Genomic DNA, 17,794 nt, shown 5'->3' with positions numbered 1-17,794 from the left:
AATTACAAATACTATATGTACAAAAATGGCTATGGGAGTCATCTTATCTCCAAAGAGATAACTCCTCCAATAATAGATTATGAGGGGCCTATATTACCGTATATATAGCCCGCTTTTATGTTGTGTAAACCTCTAAATATCTCTAATGCTTCTTATATTAAAAATTAACCTCAGCCCTTCAAAAATTATCGGAATGATAAAAGTTATGAAAGTTGAAATGACTTTTGTGGATTTAAATTACAATGTAACCTTGCATTTACAACCTTGGCGATTATTTTTCTACGACGGTCCCAGTCTTCATATTTCTACTTATTAATATTTCTACTAATTCTACTTTTGGGAAAACAGGCAGTGTAAATTATAATTTCTAAATTCAATCGCCTAGAAATGTTAATTGAATTTTCTAAAAGACCTAAACTTGTAAATTTTACACACTTTCAAAATCTCTAGCACCAGACCTGCTTATCGGCAAATAAGTGTCTAAAAACCAAATATTTCGGCCCTAATTATGAGATTTTATTCCATTTATTGTTCTTGATTTTCAAATCATTTATTCTTTTAGTTATTTTTTGAAGTTTCAATTATTATCTTGTTAATGATCTATTTTATCAAATTGTTTATTTTCATTACTCGTCTCGTCAGTGGCAAGTATTTAAAACTTGATGATGCTATTTGGACTATACTACTGCTACTCTACTAACAACGAACCGTGGGACAAAGCTACCAGAGGACAAGACAGCTACACACGCTTCTCCCCCATCTCAGTCTATTCAAAGACTCCCTCTTTACTCCCTCCCAGGAAGTTCCTATTCCCCTTAATTCTTTCCTAACGACATCTTCCCACCCCAAAAAAGGACGACCTGCTTTCTGTTGAGCCCTAGACGGTTGGCCAAAAAGGACAATCTTTGGAAATCTGTCATCTTTCATTTGTAGGATGTGCCCTAGCCATCTCAACCTTTCTCTCATTATAGCCCTAGAAATCGGGATTGAGCCACAATAACCGTGCAACCTACTGCTTGAAATACATTCAGTCAGCTGACTACCCAAAGCAATCCGCAGGCAATCTCTCTGGAAAAAATCTTACAAATCTTCTTCCGTTTTTCGGACCGCCCATGCTTCAGAGCCATATTTGACCAATGTCATCCTTGCAGCTTCCAATATTCTAGTCTTGGTTTGTAGACTTATTTTTTCATTCTTCCAAACATTTTTCAACTGTGAAACTACACCCTGGGCCATGGCTATTTAACATCTTCACTACACCCATCGTGTTTACAAATATTTTCTTTTGTGCTTATTACAATGTTGAAAATAAAATAAATTGCATTGAAGTATAAACTTGAACTGATGAGCTTTCAGCAACTAGTATTATTACATATAAATATTCATATTAATTTTATTAGTTCTTTCCAGGACTGTTCAAGACACAAATAGTTTTCAGTAAAGCGCCAATGACGCAGTAGGTTTTAATTTTTACAATTAGGCAGTACCTAAACTCTTGTTTGTTGTGATTTTTGTTTGTTTCAAGTTTGATTTGGATATTCAGTTGAAGTTTTACTTTTTTAAGGATTTATTTATTCATTTATATTGATACCTATAGTATGTTTGTTTGGTATGATTGTTTACAGTCTCATCTATGGTATTTTGATCATGAAAAGTAACGGATAGCTTTATAATACCAACTAGATTCTATAATCTAAAACCTTATAACAGGATAAGGTTTAACTTGTTGCAGAGTCAATTTGTTAATTATGTCATGGAACTTAGTTGGTATTATAAAGTTTATCCGTAACTTTGCCAGATAAGAATACGCTAGGTTCAACCCAACTAAATCAGAAACATAAATAGTGATATTAAAAGTTTTCGACCATTCAAATCATGAAAACAAGTGTTAAAAATCTAAAAAAAATATAACTCTATTAGTCGTCTAATATTTACAAGAGAAGCAAACATGATCCAAGATAGAAAAAGATGAATTATATTCGTTGGTTATGCGAAACAGGGCAAAAGAACACGGAACAGTAAAACGCAAGAGGTAAAAAAGTTCAGTAGCAAATATTGTAATATGTATAACTTATAGGAGGCAAAGATAGAAGGAAGAGAAGATCAATATTCGAATATGAGAAATGTTCATATTAAATACCTACAAGTCACTTAGTATAAACACTAAAAATGAAACTAACTAAGAAAAAAAGAAAAATTAGTTGGGCTAACTTGTCTCTAGTGTGACGATAACTGGGTTGTGGTAACTGTAATACGTCACTAGATTCTTGGCTAACCATTTTGCTGGCGATTCCATATCCCTTTCTGTTACAGATAACAGAACCAATTTGTCATTTCTCTCACAAACATCAGGACTTCGCCATGGATCATTTGAACTTTGAACTCTTTGACCATTTGATCATTTTGACCCATTTCATGTCTAAGATCAAATAAAATGTGGACAAGTTTATAGAAGTTTTTTTCTCCTCTAAATATGCGATTTTTCAACATTTCCTAAATGTCCTGCTAACACTTAAAACATTTTTTCCCCATCACAATCGGGAGTATCAGTCACTTTCCCCTTTCTTCATACATTTGTATATTTATTGTGTCTCTCGATCGGGTTGCCTCCATGACACCTTTCAAACACGCGGAATCTGGGATGTCCAACATCCAGCACTGTAAGCCGTGTTTGATCTACGCTCACCTTCGAGATCCATTTTCACAAAAACGGAAGTCTGAAATCAGGAACAAAAATTTCGAAGGTCGGGGTACACCAACTAGTAAAATTTACAAACCCCTTATCACCGAGCCTAAAAGCCTGTTCTTACTTACAAGTTCCCTGAAACATTGGTCAAATATGTAATACGGCATAAAACTTATTACAGATTCAACTTTTCCTTGGTGCGCGTTGTAATAACACGAATAAGCAAAATAGACCTTTACTTCATTTTGCCTAATGCACGGCCAATCAGATCGCTTAGTTGATTCCACCAACGGACCAAGGAGAGGACTAACGTCGTCAAGGTTGCCAAAGAACATACCATTTTCAAAATCGAGATCGGTTGACAACTTCAGCGTTTAACAGACACCAAAGACACAAAACCAAAGTGTTGTTCTCGCAACACTTTAGTCGGCGAAGCTGAAAAAAGGCCGCTGCAACACTTCACGTTGCCTGGGCAACGTAGGTCTGGTTTTGGCTTGGCTTTTTGTTTGTTTATTCAGTGTTTCTTCTACTCTGTTTGGGATTGCTTCAAAAGGTTTCGCTTCTTTTCTGTCCACTGGCTGACATTACCCTCGTTTTTCTCGTTTTTTTTTTATTTTATTTTTATCTTTTTTTTTAATGATACTTTTTCCTGTTCGTCCTACGTCATGAACAGCCAATGTATTCTTAGAATGTATGAATAGTCATAATGTTGTGCCTGCGGCTCTAGTTATCAGGTTAAATAAATAAATTAAAATTTATCTGAAAGTAAGGTGCAACATTAAAACTTAAAACGAACAGAAATTATTACGCATATGAGAGGAGTTGTCCCCTCCTCAATAACGCTAAAGTTTAACGCAATAACCGCCCTCTTAATGCTAAGGTTTTTTTAGTACTTTTAAAAATCTTTTTATTGTTTTAATTTTCCGACTCTTGCTTTTCAAGAGTTGTTGTTGAATATCCGGGACAAAAGCCGAACTTTTGCGTAAAAAACTTTTGCGAGGTATTGAAAAGGGAGCAGTCCCCTTCATATATAATCAATTTCAACCATAACAATTTATGTTCGTTTTGAGTTTTAGCGTTGCTCCTATTTTTCAGCTGAAAAACTTCTTTTAATTTCTCATTACTTTTTAGTTATACCGGGAATCTGACTTCCATTTACAGAAAATCCTCTAGACAATTCAATCCTGGTGAAAATTTCAACCGTCGATTACAATCAACATCCCCACGTGTAAAATTGCGTCGGTAAAGAGAAAGTAAGACAAAAGAAAGAATTTCATATATGAATTAAGGCAAATTCCCCCATTAAAAATTACCTCTAAAAATTTCACCCCCATGAAACCTCTCTCCATGGAAAATTATCCCCATAGAAAATCCCACGGCAGAAAATTCACCCTCCTCCCTCTATCCGAAAACTGTATGCATCGTTTCCAATAACAAATGCTATACGTTAAAAATAGGTAAATTTCATAACTTTAAGACATTCTCCCAGACGCTGTGGTGGGTCATATTATATTCAAATATACTGGACCTTTAAACTATGTTGAACAATATGGCTATATCAAAATATTGATCAAACTACTTCGGCGAAAAAAAGGGCATGGGAGGGAGATAGGTGCCCTGTAATCTTTTTCGTCATTAAAATGGACACTAGAGCTATTAAATTCCGTTCGAATGAGCCCTCTGCCGATATTCTAGGACTACTACTTTGATACAAAAATTGTGGGGAAAAAACACGCATCCATGATGTTTCTTCTGGGAAAAAAAATACGAAATTCCACATTCTTGAAGATGGGAGCTTGAAACCTCTTCAGTGGGGTTTTCTGATACGCTGAATCTGATAATATTATTTTCATTAAGATTCCTTGACTTTAAGGTGGTGTTTTCGCCTTTTTCGAATGTCAGACAAATTTTCTCAGGCTAGTAGCCTTTGATGGGTAAAACTAAACTTTATGAATGTTATATATTAGTAATCACTATAATTAGCCGATTCTTTTTATATATCTATTGATACTAAAATTCCGTTTTTTAGAGTCTCAGTTACTAATGAGCCACGTCGCTCCTTACTTACAGTTGTTACCACGGACAGTTGGATAATTGTCCTGTTTTCCCTGTATTTAAGATGACCCAAAAACATATTGGCTTATAGCACTAATAAACTTGTTGAGCCATCATACTAGTTGACTTAACCTTTTTTCATTGATTTTACTTTCTGGATAGTGTCAAAATGAGCTTTGGGCGGTCATTGATCGATGCTTCCCCTGATTTGTTGCCGTCCCCACAAGCTTGTGAAAGAGGTGACTTTACTTTTTGTGGGTTTATATGTTTTATGGCTAGTTAAATAAAATCAAAGTCAGATTTTATGGAAGTGAAGTGTCAAGTGAGTTATTTAAGAGTTCAAGTTCACATTTTAAGTTTATGTTGGTCTGACATCTTGGTCAATAATAGTGAATTATATCTTCTAAGCCCACTTTTGTTGTTCCCTTAACCCGGTTACGCTTGGATCGGAGTTTTAGACGAGTTTTAAACATATTTTGTACGGTGGGACCTACATTTATACTCCCCTGCTATATATAACTCCCCCTTTATTTATAATGTCCTTTATTGATTATGTCATGTTATTTCAGGGTGACAAAAAATTATACCAAGGATGGAACCAATCAGAATTGAATTTAACAGTGAAAAAGGAGGATACGCTGACGAAGTTGATCCATCTTTTACTTTGCCAGAGAGCAAAGAGGACGTGGAAACGCCCAGAAAAGACCCCTTAAGGGAAAAAGATATGCCACAAGAACCAACAACAGATCCTATTGTAAATATACCATATAATGATACAGAAATAAAAGAAGAACGTGAACTAGTTGGGACACCTTTGCAAGAAGCAGGAAGAGAATTTACACGAGAAACTGGAGGCTATGAGGATGAACTGGATGAAGACATGATGAATAGTGATGAAAGTGAAATGATAGAAAGTAATTACGGAGCCAAAAGACAAAAAAGCGTAGCAAACAAAGCGTTGGTTACAAATACACCACGTAGGAATGAATAGTTTATCATATGTAAATTTGTGGAAACTATATTAATTTTTATTATCAGTAAAATCGAGAAAAGTAAATGTGTTTCTGTTTGTAATTAAGTTATTTTACTACACTGGCTTGACATAAACATAGGCAGTGCAACAGCAATGCCTCAATAAAGAACGATGTATGAACTATATATATATATATATATATATATATATATATATATATATATATATATATATATATATATATTGGCTTTTGGTTCAAAATAGTCCAAAAAACATACAACAATGCCTCCGGTGTTGACAAAACCCCCAGAGCCTTGGGGTAAGGGCTGTAAGATATGCCCTAGGGGCATATAAGTTTTTATGGAATGGGTGGTCATATAAACTTCAGATGGAGCTCATTTGATCCAAATATGTACCTACTACTACTGCTATTAGTAGTACTGCTACTAACAATAACACACTATTGCTGCTACTACTGTTCTTACTACTACCATAATTACTATGATAACAGCACAATTAAGGCTACTCGTATCAAACAGTTCGTGGTAACGAACTGTAGTAAGTAGCGACCCGGCTCAATAGTAACCAAAATTCTAAAAAATGGAATTTTGATACCAATACCTACATCAAAAGAATCGCATTTTAATGCTGATTTTAAATATATAAGTTTCATCAAGTTTAGTCTTACCCATCAAAAGTTACGAGCCTGAGAAAATTTGCGTTATTTTAGAAAATAGGGGGAAACGCCCCCTAGAAGTCATAGAATCTTAACGAAAATCATACCATCAGATTCAGCGTATCAGAGAACCCTACTGTAACCCTACTGTTTCAAGCTCCTATCTACAAAAATGTGGAATTTTGTATTTTTTGCCAGAAGGCAGATCACGGATGCGTGTTTATTTGATTTTTTTTTTTTTTCCCAGGGGTGATCGTATCGACCCAGTTGTCCTAGAATGTTGCAAGAGGGCTCATTCTAACGGAAATGAAAAGTTCTAGTGCCCTTTTTAAGTGACCAAAAAAATTGGAGGGCACCTAGGCCCCCTCCCACGCTAATTATTTTACCAAAGTCAACGGATCAAAATTCTGAGAGAGCCATTTTATTCAGCGTAGTCGAAAAACCTTATAACTATGTCTTCGGGGACGACTTACTCCTCCACAGTCCCCATGGGAGGGGCAACAAGTTACAAACTTTGACCAATGCTTACATATAGTAATGGTTATTGGGAAGTGTACAGGCGTTTTCAGGAGGATTTTTTGGTTGGGGGAGGGGTTGAGAAGAGGGGGATATGCTGGGAGAACTTTCCATCGATAATCCGTCATGGGGGAAGAAAATCTCCATGAAGGGAGCGCAGGATTTACTAGCATTATTTAAAAACACAATGAAAAAATAAATATGAAAAAGTTCTTTCACCTGGAAGTAAAAAAAAGCATTAAAACTTAAAACAAACAGAAATTATTACCCATTTGAGGGGCTCACCTCCTTCTAATACCTCGCTCTTTACGTTAAAGTATTTTTAGTAATTTCAACTATTTATTCTACGGCTTTTGTGATTCTGGGGTCATTCTTAATGAATTGGGACAAAATTTAAGCTTTAGTGTAAAGAGCGAGGATCTGACAAGGGGTGAACCCCCCCATATATGTAATAAAAATATGAGAATAGAAAAGTTCTTTACGTAAGCTAATTTATAAGTTACGTAAATCTTTTACTAATAAAAATATTCGTAAAAAATTAAAAGTTCTAGTTGCCTTTTTAATTAACCAAAAAATCGGAGGGCAACTAGGCTTCCTCCTCCGCTCTTTTTTTTCTCAAAATCATTCAATCAAAATTATGAGAAAGCCATTTAGCCAAAAAAAAAATAATGCAAATTTCGTTTTAATTATTCCTCTGCGGAGAGCCAAAGTCAAAACATGCATTGATTCAAAAACGTTCAGAAATTAAATTAAAAAAAATAATTTTTTTAACTGAAAGTAAGGAGCGACATTAAAACTTAAAACGAGCAGAAATTACTTCGTACATGAAGAAGGCTAGTTCCTCATCAACGCCCCGCTCTTTACGCTAAAGTTTTTTACTGTTTTAAAAAGAAGAATTGAGAGACAGAGTCAAACTTTAGCCTAAAGAGCGGGGCGTTGATGAGGAAGCAGCCTCTTTCATATACGAAGTAATTTCTGTTCGTTTTAAGTTTTAATGTCGCTCCTTACTTCCAGTTAAAAAAAACTTGTTTTTTTTTTATTTAATGAGGGTAAAAATCTAACAGAGTATACAGAAAGAATTTGGATTAAGTCAAAACACGCTCTTTGCATGCAGATTGTTAAAAGGGTTTATTTCAAGAATGGATTTGGGTATTACGTTAGAAGTTTGAGAGAATACTTAAAGGGTAAGATAAATCAAACAGTTCGTGGTAACGAACTGTAGTAAGGAGCGACCCGACTCAATTGTAAACGAAACTCTAAAAAACGGAATTTTGATGCTAAAATATACATCAAAAGAATCAGATTTTTATGCTGATTTTAAATATATAAGTTTCATCAAATTTAGTCTTTGTCATCAAAAGTTACGAGCCTGGAAAAATTTGCCTTATTTTAGAAAATAGGGAAAACACCACCTAAAAGTCACAGAATCTTAACGAAAATCGCACCGTTGCATTCGGCGTATCAGAGAACCCTACAGCAAAATTTTCAATCATCCTATCTACAAAAATGTGGAATTTCGTATTTTTTGCCAGAAGACAAATCACGGGTGCGTGTTTATTGTTTTGTTTGTTTGTTTTTTTTTTGTTTTTTTTTCCCAGGGGTCATTGTATCAACCAAGTGGTCCTAGAATGTCGCAAGAGGGCTCATTCTAACGGAGATGAAAAGTTCTAGTGCCCTTTTTAAGTAACCAAAAAAATTGGAGGGCACCTACGCCCCCTCGTACTCTCATTTTTCTTCAAAGTCAACAGATCAAAATTTTGAGATAGCCATTTTGTTCCACATAGTCAAAAACCATAATAACTATGTCTTTGGGAATGACTTACTCCCCCACAGTCCCTGGGGGAGGGGCTGCAAGTTACAAACTTTGACCAGAGTTTACATACAATAATGGTTATTGGCAAGTTTACAGTCGTTTTCAGGGGATTTTTTTGGTTTTGGGGGTGGGGTGAGGGGAGGGGGCTATGTGGGAGGATCTTTCCTTGGAGAAATATGTCATGAGGGAACAGAAATTCAATGAAAAGGGCGCAGAATTTTCTAAAATTACTATAAAAAAAAACAATGAAAAACTAAACATGGAAAAGTTTTTTCAATTGAAAGTAAAGAGTAGCATTGAAACTTAAAACGAACAGAGATTATTATGCATATGAGGGGTTCTAAAAATACTTTAGCATAAAGAGTGAGGTATTTAGGAGGAGATAAATACCTCGCTCTTTATGCTATAGTATTTGTAGTAATTTCAAATATTTATTCTACGGCCTTTCTGATTCAGGTGTCATTCTTAAAGAATTGGGACAAAACTTACGATTTAGTATAAAGAATGAGGTATTAACAAGGGTACAAACCCCCTCATATACATAATAAAAATTAAAGAATATAAAAGTTTGTTACGTAAATTAATTATTAAGTTACGTATATTTTTTACTAATAAAAAAATTCGTTAAAAATTGAAATTTATAGTTGCTTGTTTATGTAACCGAAAAAAACTGCATGGCAACTAGGCCTCCTTCCCCATCCCTTATTTCTCAAAATCGTCTGATCAAAACTAAGAGAAAGCCATTTAGCCAAAAAAGGAATTAATATGCAAATTTCACTTTAATAATTTATGTATGGAGAGCCAAAATCAAACATGCATTAATTCAAAAACGTTCAGAAATTACATAAAAAAAACTAGTTTTTTTTAACTGAAAGTAAGGAGCGACATTAAAACCTAAAACGAACAAAAAATACTCCTTATACGAAATGGGTTGTCCCCTCCGCAATCCCTCGCTCTTTACGCTAAAGTTTGACTCTTTGCCACAATTCTGTTTTTTAATACAATTAAAAGCTTTAGCGTTAAGAGTGAGGGATTGTGGAGGGGACAACCCATTTCATATACGGAGTAATTTCTGTTCGTTTTAAGTTTTAATGTCGCTCCTTGCTTTCAGTTAAAAAAAACTAGTTTTTTTTATGTAATTAACAAAAAGGTACTATATACACGTCACTTCTAACATTACTACCCCTACTAATTTTACTAATACTTCTATTGCTACTAAAATGCTCCAACTATTACTACAATTGCAACAACTGATAAGGCTGTCTATGACGATGAAATTTGAGATAATATTGGTGGCAAATTTGGTCTAAAAAAAGACACAATGTGCATTTAGATTGTCAAAAGAGTGTATCTAAAGAATTGGTTTGTGCAATAAGTTGGAATTCTTAGAGAATGCTTAAAGGGTAGGAGCAATTGACCAATAGGCAGTATGTGCACACTATTACTAATACTACTACGACCGCTACATTTACTAGTTCTGCTACTACTATTCCTATTGCTCACACTACTACTTCAATTGCAACTACTTTTAAGGCTCAGAGCATTAAGATAGAAATTTTAAGAAGTATATGAATATACAGGTTATCAAAAGGGCACATCGACAAAGTCACAGCTATGGCTAATTGCATTAAGTTGGACGCTATAACTATTGCTGTGACTACTATTACAACTATAAATAAGGGTATGAAGGTGAAACTTCCAGAGAAGTTTTAGGGGGAATGCAAACTGAATCACAACACTCCGTCCGTATGCCGGCTGTCAAAAAGGCATATCCGTGGTAACTAAATTTCCGAGGCAAAGGGTGAGCCAGCCCATTAAAAATAATTCCAGTAAATGCCTTGACATACAAGAATTGTAAAACTGTTCTAGAGACAAAATAATTAAATCATCTTGATTTTTCTTCTTTTTTTCTTAAAGAAACTGAAATAATGATATTTCCAGTAATGAAACAACCATACTTATTTGTTAACAAATCTGCAAACGGAATTTTTCTGAGAATTCTGTTTAAATAGCTTTCCGCTTAAATATAGTTTCTTGGCCTGGCCTGTTTTGTTAAAGTTATCTTTTATTTAGAAATCTAAGATAGAACAAAGCTTTTTTGCTTGAATTTCCTATTGCAAAAATAATTCCAATCCTAAATTTGAATAGAGTATATTTTTTTTTAATGGCTTAAATTATCCAAGGGAGATAAAAAGCGATAATACCAGATCCCACATCTTGCAATTGTAGAACGGGGAAAACTTAAAAATACGAGAAAATTATAGTCATTTTATGGTGGCTGATTAAGCCCTTGAGGCTAACAACTGAAAAGTAATGTGAAACCCTTTTTGATATTTTTTACAACTCTATTTGGATGAAGACAAGGCCGCATACGGAAATCTGTTTAAGAGGATAGGGGTAACTAAATATTTCTTTATGAGTTTGTAACGCAAAAAAGCCAATATACTTTCAAAAGAAAAACCCCACTAATTTAATTTAAGGATTTTCCCTGCAGCTTTACTCTTATTCTTCTCCAAGAATTTTATTTTATTTGCCTAATACCTTTCTCTAAGTCTAAACTACATTTTCTTGAATGCTGTTTCCCTTCTTTTCCAAAATGTCTAGACTCTATTAATAACAATTCTAAGCCTCAGGGATGAAGAATAAAAGCTGAAAACAGTCATTCGGTGGCTAATGGCTAAATCACATCCGATTGAAGTAAAGAGCATCTGCAATGGCCGAAGGTCTGAGCTGTCGGGTGGAAGGAGTGACATATACTGCATGAAGCAGACTCTTCTGACAAATATTTATTTTAAAGTTGCAGTCAAAATCTTCTTGTTGTATTTACATCCTTTTGAGGTGAACCGAATTTTTTTTTCTATGTCGCAGTAAAGTAAATTTTAATTTGGGTAGCAAAACTGTTACGAGTGCTGATTTAGGAATCTCACAGTATTGGCTATATTATTTGCAAAAATTTGAAAGCGAAGAACATGATGAGTAATTAACAAGGTTTAAGCTACACTACTAATCAGCCATAAAACACTACTGACTTTACGTATATGTTCTAAAATGAAAGAAATTTCTGCAAAAGTGAAAAATTATTGTGCTAGTTGAATATAACAGGGGTGATCTTGGCGCAATATTCCATTTCTGAACTAGGCTAGCCCTAGGTAAAATAGGCTGGAAAGAAGAAATGATCGGCTATCATTAGGTTCTTCTTTTATCAAAATGTTATATTCTATTTGAGGGGCTTCTTGCTGTCTTAAAAAGTAGTTGAGTTAGACAAATGAATCTTTCAGGAATGAATCCAGTAAAAATGATCTGGGAAAATATTTTGAGGCACCTACTTACACCTCCTTCTCCCTCCAGAGAGCAGTTCATTTAGGTGATTACAGCTTTTTTGTTTATAAAAATCATTATCACACTTGAAAAGCTTGAGTTAGGCACCTGAAACTTTCAGAAATAAATCCAAAGCCAAAAGTGTATTGAGAGAAGGTGCTGTGAAGCTAAAATCTCCTAAATTAAACAAAGGTTCATTTTTAAATAAACTTTGCCAAAAAAGATTTTTCTTAATTTTTGCTTGTTAATCTCTATGTCTTGTGGATTCACTGTCATATTTGAAAAGCACATTGAATTGTATATTTCATTTCTACTGTCTGAGTTAAGTACAGTTTTAGATGAAGGCATTTTTTTTTCTAGTTTATACTTTTCAAATAGTTGAGTCAGGGAACTGAAAACCTCAGGAATCAATCTAAAGCATACTGAGAGAAGGGGCTGTGAAGTTAGAATTTTTTGAATAATTGACAGGTCCATTCCTGCCTAACTCTACCATAAAACATTTTGTTTTAATTTTATATTATTAATTGCTATATCTTTTGGCCCTAGGTTTTCTAAGGGTAAGAGTTTAGTTTATGGCTTCTTGTAGACAATATACTTTGAAATAATTAAGACCTATAAGTCTGACTATTATGGTTCTGTCCTCACTCATCTTGAAGTACATAAATTTTTAATCTGGTATATTTTTCCTGAAAACTCAATTTTGGGAACCTAATCATTTATATAGATAAATCAATCAAAACTGTAAAATTAAATGACAAGCTTGGCTAGCTCCATGGGTAGAGCAATAGGACTCTTTTATGGTATTCATGGGCTCACATCTAATCATGAGTTCACATCAACAAAAATGAAATTAGTAGCCTATATTTTACAGATGCTAATAGATATAAAATTTAAATGAATAGGAGGGCAGATTTTCTCTCTTTATAAATAAATACTTCCAAAGTCATAGTTTTGGTAATTCCACTGTTTTGTGCTACTACTAGGGGAAAAAGTTGAAACTTCTGAATTTTATTGAAAGAGGGGGAGGTCAAAAGGTGTATCCAATTCCCACAAAAAAACTAAGTGATTCTTAGGCTTCAGGAAGAAAAGATCTGCTGATGCCAACTTAATATGCACATATTACCCAACTTTAAATTGTATTACCAGTGAGATAAGGTGGTGATGTCCTCCTGTAGTTTGCTGTTGTTAGTGTGTCAGCTTCAGCTGATAGTTCAATCCCAATTCAGCTTCCAGTCCAAGATGGTCCAGTCATTGTTGACTCTAGCTTTGAATGAATCTAGACTGGCTCCCAAGACCATCTTCTCTATCAACTTCCACAGTGGCACAACCCTAACAGCAAAAGTGTGTTGCTACTCTTTTCTTTGTGACCAGGGCAGCTAGATTTTTCTGCCATGTCTTTAGTAGAGCTCAAGAGAGAAGAGGTAAATAGATCCTTCATTACCTAGGAGTTTAGCAGCTTCTTGGTCATGATTACATTACCCTTCTCTTGTCAGGGTGGGGAACAGCAGGGCTTGTAGGCACTGTTCACACAGATTATGATGTAGGCTGGAGACAAGTTTTGTTGCCTTTCTCTGGACATTCTCTAGGGCCCTAATATCCATTTTATATGGCAGGAATACTATAACCATTCCTAATTCAAGGTAAGAGCAGTCAAGGTCATACAGTTTCTTTACCACACATTATTTTCTTATGCTCAATGTGGACTTAATAAACCATAGGGCTTGGTTAGCTTTAGCAATATTGGGTTGTATGTGCTTATGAAATTTCAGCTCAATTTTAATTATACTTCTAAGGCCCTCTCCTGAGTTACTTCTTCTAGCTGTTGATCTCTATAATTAGTGTGGTGTGAGGTTTATCCCAAGATGCAGAACCATGGATTTTAAACTGTTAAACAGCTGGGCCCAAGTGGTCAACCATGTTGCTAGTCTTGTCTAATTCTTTTGTTGTGTTTTGAAAATCTCCTCTTTAGTCTCAACAGCATCAAATAGTTTAGAATTGTCAACATATTAGGTAGGTGAGTTGTCTAAATTAGTAGTATAATCATTTATGTATATGCAGAACAGAGTTAGTCTGACAATAGCTCCTTGTGGGACACCACTGACAATAGGAAAAAGGGTTGTGTAAGCAATTGGTATCAGCATCACACATTAGAGCCTTCTGAGCCCCTCCAGATAAAAAGCCTGAATTGATAGCTCAACTTCCTCTACTGCTTGAAAAACTCAATTTCAGATTCAGTAATGAGTGGGTGTAGATTCAGGTATCTACTTTATCAAGTACTTTTGCCTTATCAAGTAGGAGAATGTCAATTGGCTTTATGGTTTCTAAAAGCTTAGTACTAGTTTCATAAGAAGGAATCAAGTTTTTTGAACTTACATGCCTTTAAGAAACCATGTTAACTACCAGTAAATAGTTCTTATTCTCAAAGAACACTTCGTGATTTGACAAATTCCTGAGGTCTGTAATCTTAAGCACAATCCTTCTTTCCTTTTTGAAAATTGGTATAGTGTGTGCTTGCTCCCAGTCTTAAGGTTCCTCTTTCTTTTTGCTTGACCTGCCAAAGATAGAAGCAACATCAGCAGATGTGTACTGGGTTGTTTCTTCAAGAAGTCTTGGTAAAGGCTACCAGGTACAGCTGTTTTGTTTGCAACAAGCTTGTTTAGTCATTTGAAAATATCATCAAGGATGAAAGAACCAGGTAGCATCTGGGAGGTTACCTCCACAATGGTAATGTTGAGGGGAGGAACGTCTGCTGGTAAGGTAGTAAAGCTCGTCCAGAAATACTCACTCAGGCAATTGCATTTGTATCAGTGCTAGAGCTGCTATCAGGTTTTCTTATCTTAAATATAGATCAATGGGAGGGGGTGGTGGTTGATGAAAGTTTTCCTGCAGATATAATATTGACTGATGAAGCTAAAAAGTTTAAACAGAGTTGTTTAACACCCCCTTACACACAAGCTTCATGGTTACCAACTGCATCAGACTATTGTTCTTTGGATGGAAGATTTCCTTTGTGAACATTCTTAATGTGTTTTTCTGTTTAGTGGTTATGAGAAAGAGATACATTTCTTTAAAAAAAATAAGCAAACAAACAGCAAACACATTTCACCAGACAGGACACATACACATTCCATCCTTGGTGGTGCTCCACAGAGCATCCTTATACCAATGTTTTTCAACTTATGTAGAATTATTGTCTAAATTTTTAGCAAAAATCATCAAGCCATGTTTGCTGGTGACTTAAAATCATTCAGCCATGTTTCTCCAATGAAAAACATAATCTGTTTTGATTCCAACTTGCTGTGACAGTGAGTTACTATGTGGAAACTCGAATTTAATCATTCAAAATGCAAGGTCCTCCATTTGGGTCATAATAACCATCATAATGCTTACAACAGTCTGGTCATAGATATAAAATCACAAGTTCTTGAAAATGAAAATGTTCTGGAAGAACTAACAGAGTTGTAATTGATGACTAAGCCAAAATATCACAAACACAGTAAAGTACATTTAGTAAAAGCTAATAAAGCCTTAGGTGTTGTTGGATCCACCATTAGCTCCAGAAAACCAATAATAATTGAAAAATTTATACTGCTCTTGTCTGTCCCTACCTAGAAAATTGTGTGCTTACTGTGTCACTTCAATTTGTCATTTGCTACACTATGATGGAATGTCCAAAAAAGAGCCACAGAACTGACAAATGAACTAAAAACCATGCCCTATAAGGTTTGCTTAAACAGCTAGCCCTCAAGTATTAGAGAATGCAAGGCGATTTGATTTTGGTTTGGAAAACTTTAAACCATCTGCCTAATGCTACTATGATTTAAGTTTGTTCAAATAAACCTCTACAGAAAACCAGCTCTTCAAGAGCTCATCATGATCTCTTCTTAATTTTTTCAGTATCAGTATGGAAGAGCCCATCTGAAGAAACTTATCTGCAGACATCATTGAGAAGTTTTAGATTAATTTTGGTTCAGTCCCGCTTTCTAGGGTTATAATGAGAGAAAGGTTGAGATGGCTAGGGCACGTTCTGCAGATGAATGATGACAGATTGCCGAAGATTGTCCTTTTTCTGCCAACCGTCTAGGCCTAGACAGAAAGTAGGTCGTCCTTGGGGTGGGAGGATGTCACAAAGAAAAATTTAAAGGAGATAGGGACTTCCTAGGAGGGTGTAAAGAGGGAGCCTTTGAATAGATTGGGATGGAGGGGGAGCGTGCGTAGCTGTGTTGGCCTCAGGCGGCTTGGGGTTGTGGTGAGTTGTTAGTAGCAATGATAATCATTTAATTACCACAAGCCAGGTTGTGTGAAGTTTCCATCAACTGTTCCAATGAGTGTAAACATCCACCCTTCCTAAGGAAGGGTGACCTATGTAATCACCACAAATCTTTAAGAAGGTAATTTTTTTCTTGCTGAATGTAAATTTTAGGTGTAGCTTAGTAGTCTAATTCTGAATTTACTGCTCCCAGGTTGGCTGAATTTAATAGTACCCGGAAATCTATTTTTCACTAATGCATACCCTCTGACACAGTATCAGTTGATGGGTATTCAATGTGGTTTGATCACCACAAGCCACGCTGTGTGAAGTTTCCATCAACTGTTCCAATGAGTCTTTCAACATTCACTCTTCCTAAGGAAGGGAGACCTAATTAATCACCACAAAGCCTTAAGAAGGTCATTTTTCTTTACTGAATGTTAATTTTAGGTGTAGCTTAGTAGTCTAATTCTGAATTTACTGCTCCCAGGTTGGCTGAATTTATTAACACTCAGAAATTGGATATTCAATGCTCTTAGAAAATGTATATCTTTTGTATCTGTCATGAATACAAATTTTTCTAACTTAAAGGGTAGTTATAAGATGCAGCCACCATAGAAACTGTGTCTTTTATATGGTTATTTTAGATAAGTGTACTTTAAAGCCAAATATACAGCCATGAACACAGTACAATAACATAAATGAAAGGTACTAATAACATAAACTTTGATCAGCAATCATCATAAAACCCTTAAATGAAACACTGCATTAACCTAATACTAGTACTTAATTCTTGAAAAAAAAACGGTCATTGAAAAGAACACTTAACACTCGGAAAAATACATAAATAAAGCATTACATTGACTTTATACTGAGAATTTTTTTTTTTTTTTTTTTTTATCTGACAAAATTTCCAGATACCTTGCTACTCTACAAATATACTGAGGCGACGTACTATTTAAGACATATGGAAGTATCAACTCATTATTTCCAAATATCCCTTCCCTCATTGTAGAGAGCACCTGGCACCGGCTTAAGCTCTTTAAATAATCCTCTTTAACTCTGTAAAGCGGGCAACTATATCTGTCTTCATTGGAAAATCTTTCTTTAGATTATCCTTTAAATTTTGCACTAATTGGCAGGCAGTTAGTCCTGAGCTCCATCCACAACGTCAAATATCTAGATGGTAACTCCAGCTTAAGGTAGAAATCCTGCCCATAAAACACCTTAACGTCTTTATAAAATGTTAATGTTTCTGTTGTTTTTTTTTCCTCTCCTCACTCCATTTTTTTGATCATTTGATTCTCTAGTACTATCTTAATCTCATTCTCCTAATCTTTTAGTGACCATGATCTTGTTTTTCCCTATGAGAGTAGATTTTCATAAGCTCCCTTAAGCAACCTGTCACTCGGCAACTGGACGATTCTCAAACAAAATTTAATCATTGAGACTAATCTATAATTTATTAGCGGCCATATACCTAGATCGCCACTCAAAAACTGGGAATG

At 35.0% G+C, this 17,794-nt stretch overlaps 2 protein-coding genes across 8 annotated transcripts in view; both read left to right on the top strand.

Moving 5' to 3' along the window:
- LOC136026283 (uncharacterized) overlaps positions 1-5,815 on the top strand; it is a 55,972-nt gene extending 50,157 nt beyond the window's left edge. For all 6 annotated transcript variants that reach the window (XM_065702674.1, XM_065702676.1, XM_065702679.1 and 3 more), the window contains one exon: positions 5,311-5,815. In XM_065702674.1, coding sequence (XP_065558746.1) covers positions 5,334-5,732 — 399 coding nt within the window. In that variant the 5' untranslated portion in view covers positions 5,311-5,333 and the 3' untranslated portion in view covers positions 5,733-5,815. The remainder of the gene's footprint in view (positions 1-5,310) is intronic.
- Positions 5,816-11,649: 5,834 nt separating this feature from the next.
- The window catches only part of LOC136026278 (sorting nexin-29-like), an 80,081-nt gene continuing 73,936 nt past the window's right edge, over positions 11,650-17,794 (top strand). The window contains exon 1 of one of the 2 annotated variants that reach the window (XM_065702667.1): positions 11,650-11,695. The gene's annotated coding sequence lies outside the window, so the exon portion shown is untranslated. Of the gene's footprint in view, positions 11,696-11,732; positions 11,754-17,794 lie in introns of those variants that run through there. The other variant, XM_065702668.1, reaches the window with a different exon arrangement.

The sequence above is a fragment of the Artemia franciscana genome, chromosome 4 (genome assembly GCF_032884065.1).
Source record: "Artemia franciscana chromosome 4, ASM3288406v1, whole genome shotgun sequence".
Taxonomy (NCBI): domain Eukaryota; kingdom Metazoa; phylum Arthropoda; class Branchiopoda; order Anostraca; family Artemiidae; genus Artemia; species Artemia franciscana.
The sequence above is the reverse complement of the archived record's forward strand: the minus strand, read 5'-3'. Positions and strand labels throughout refer to the sequence as shown.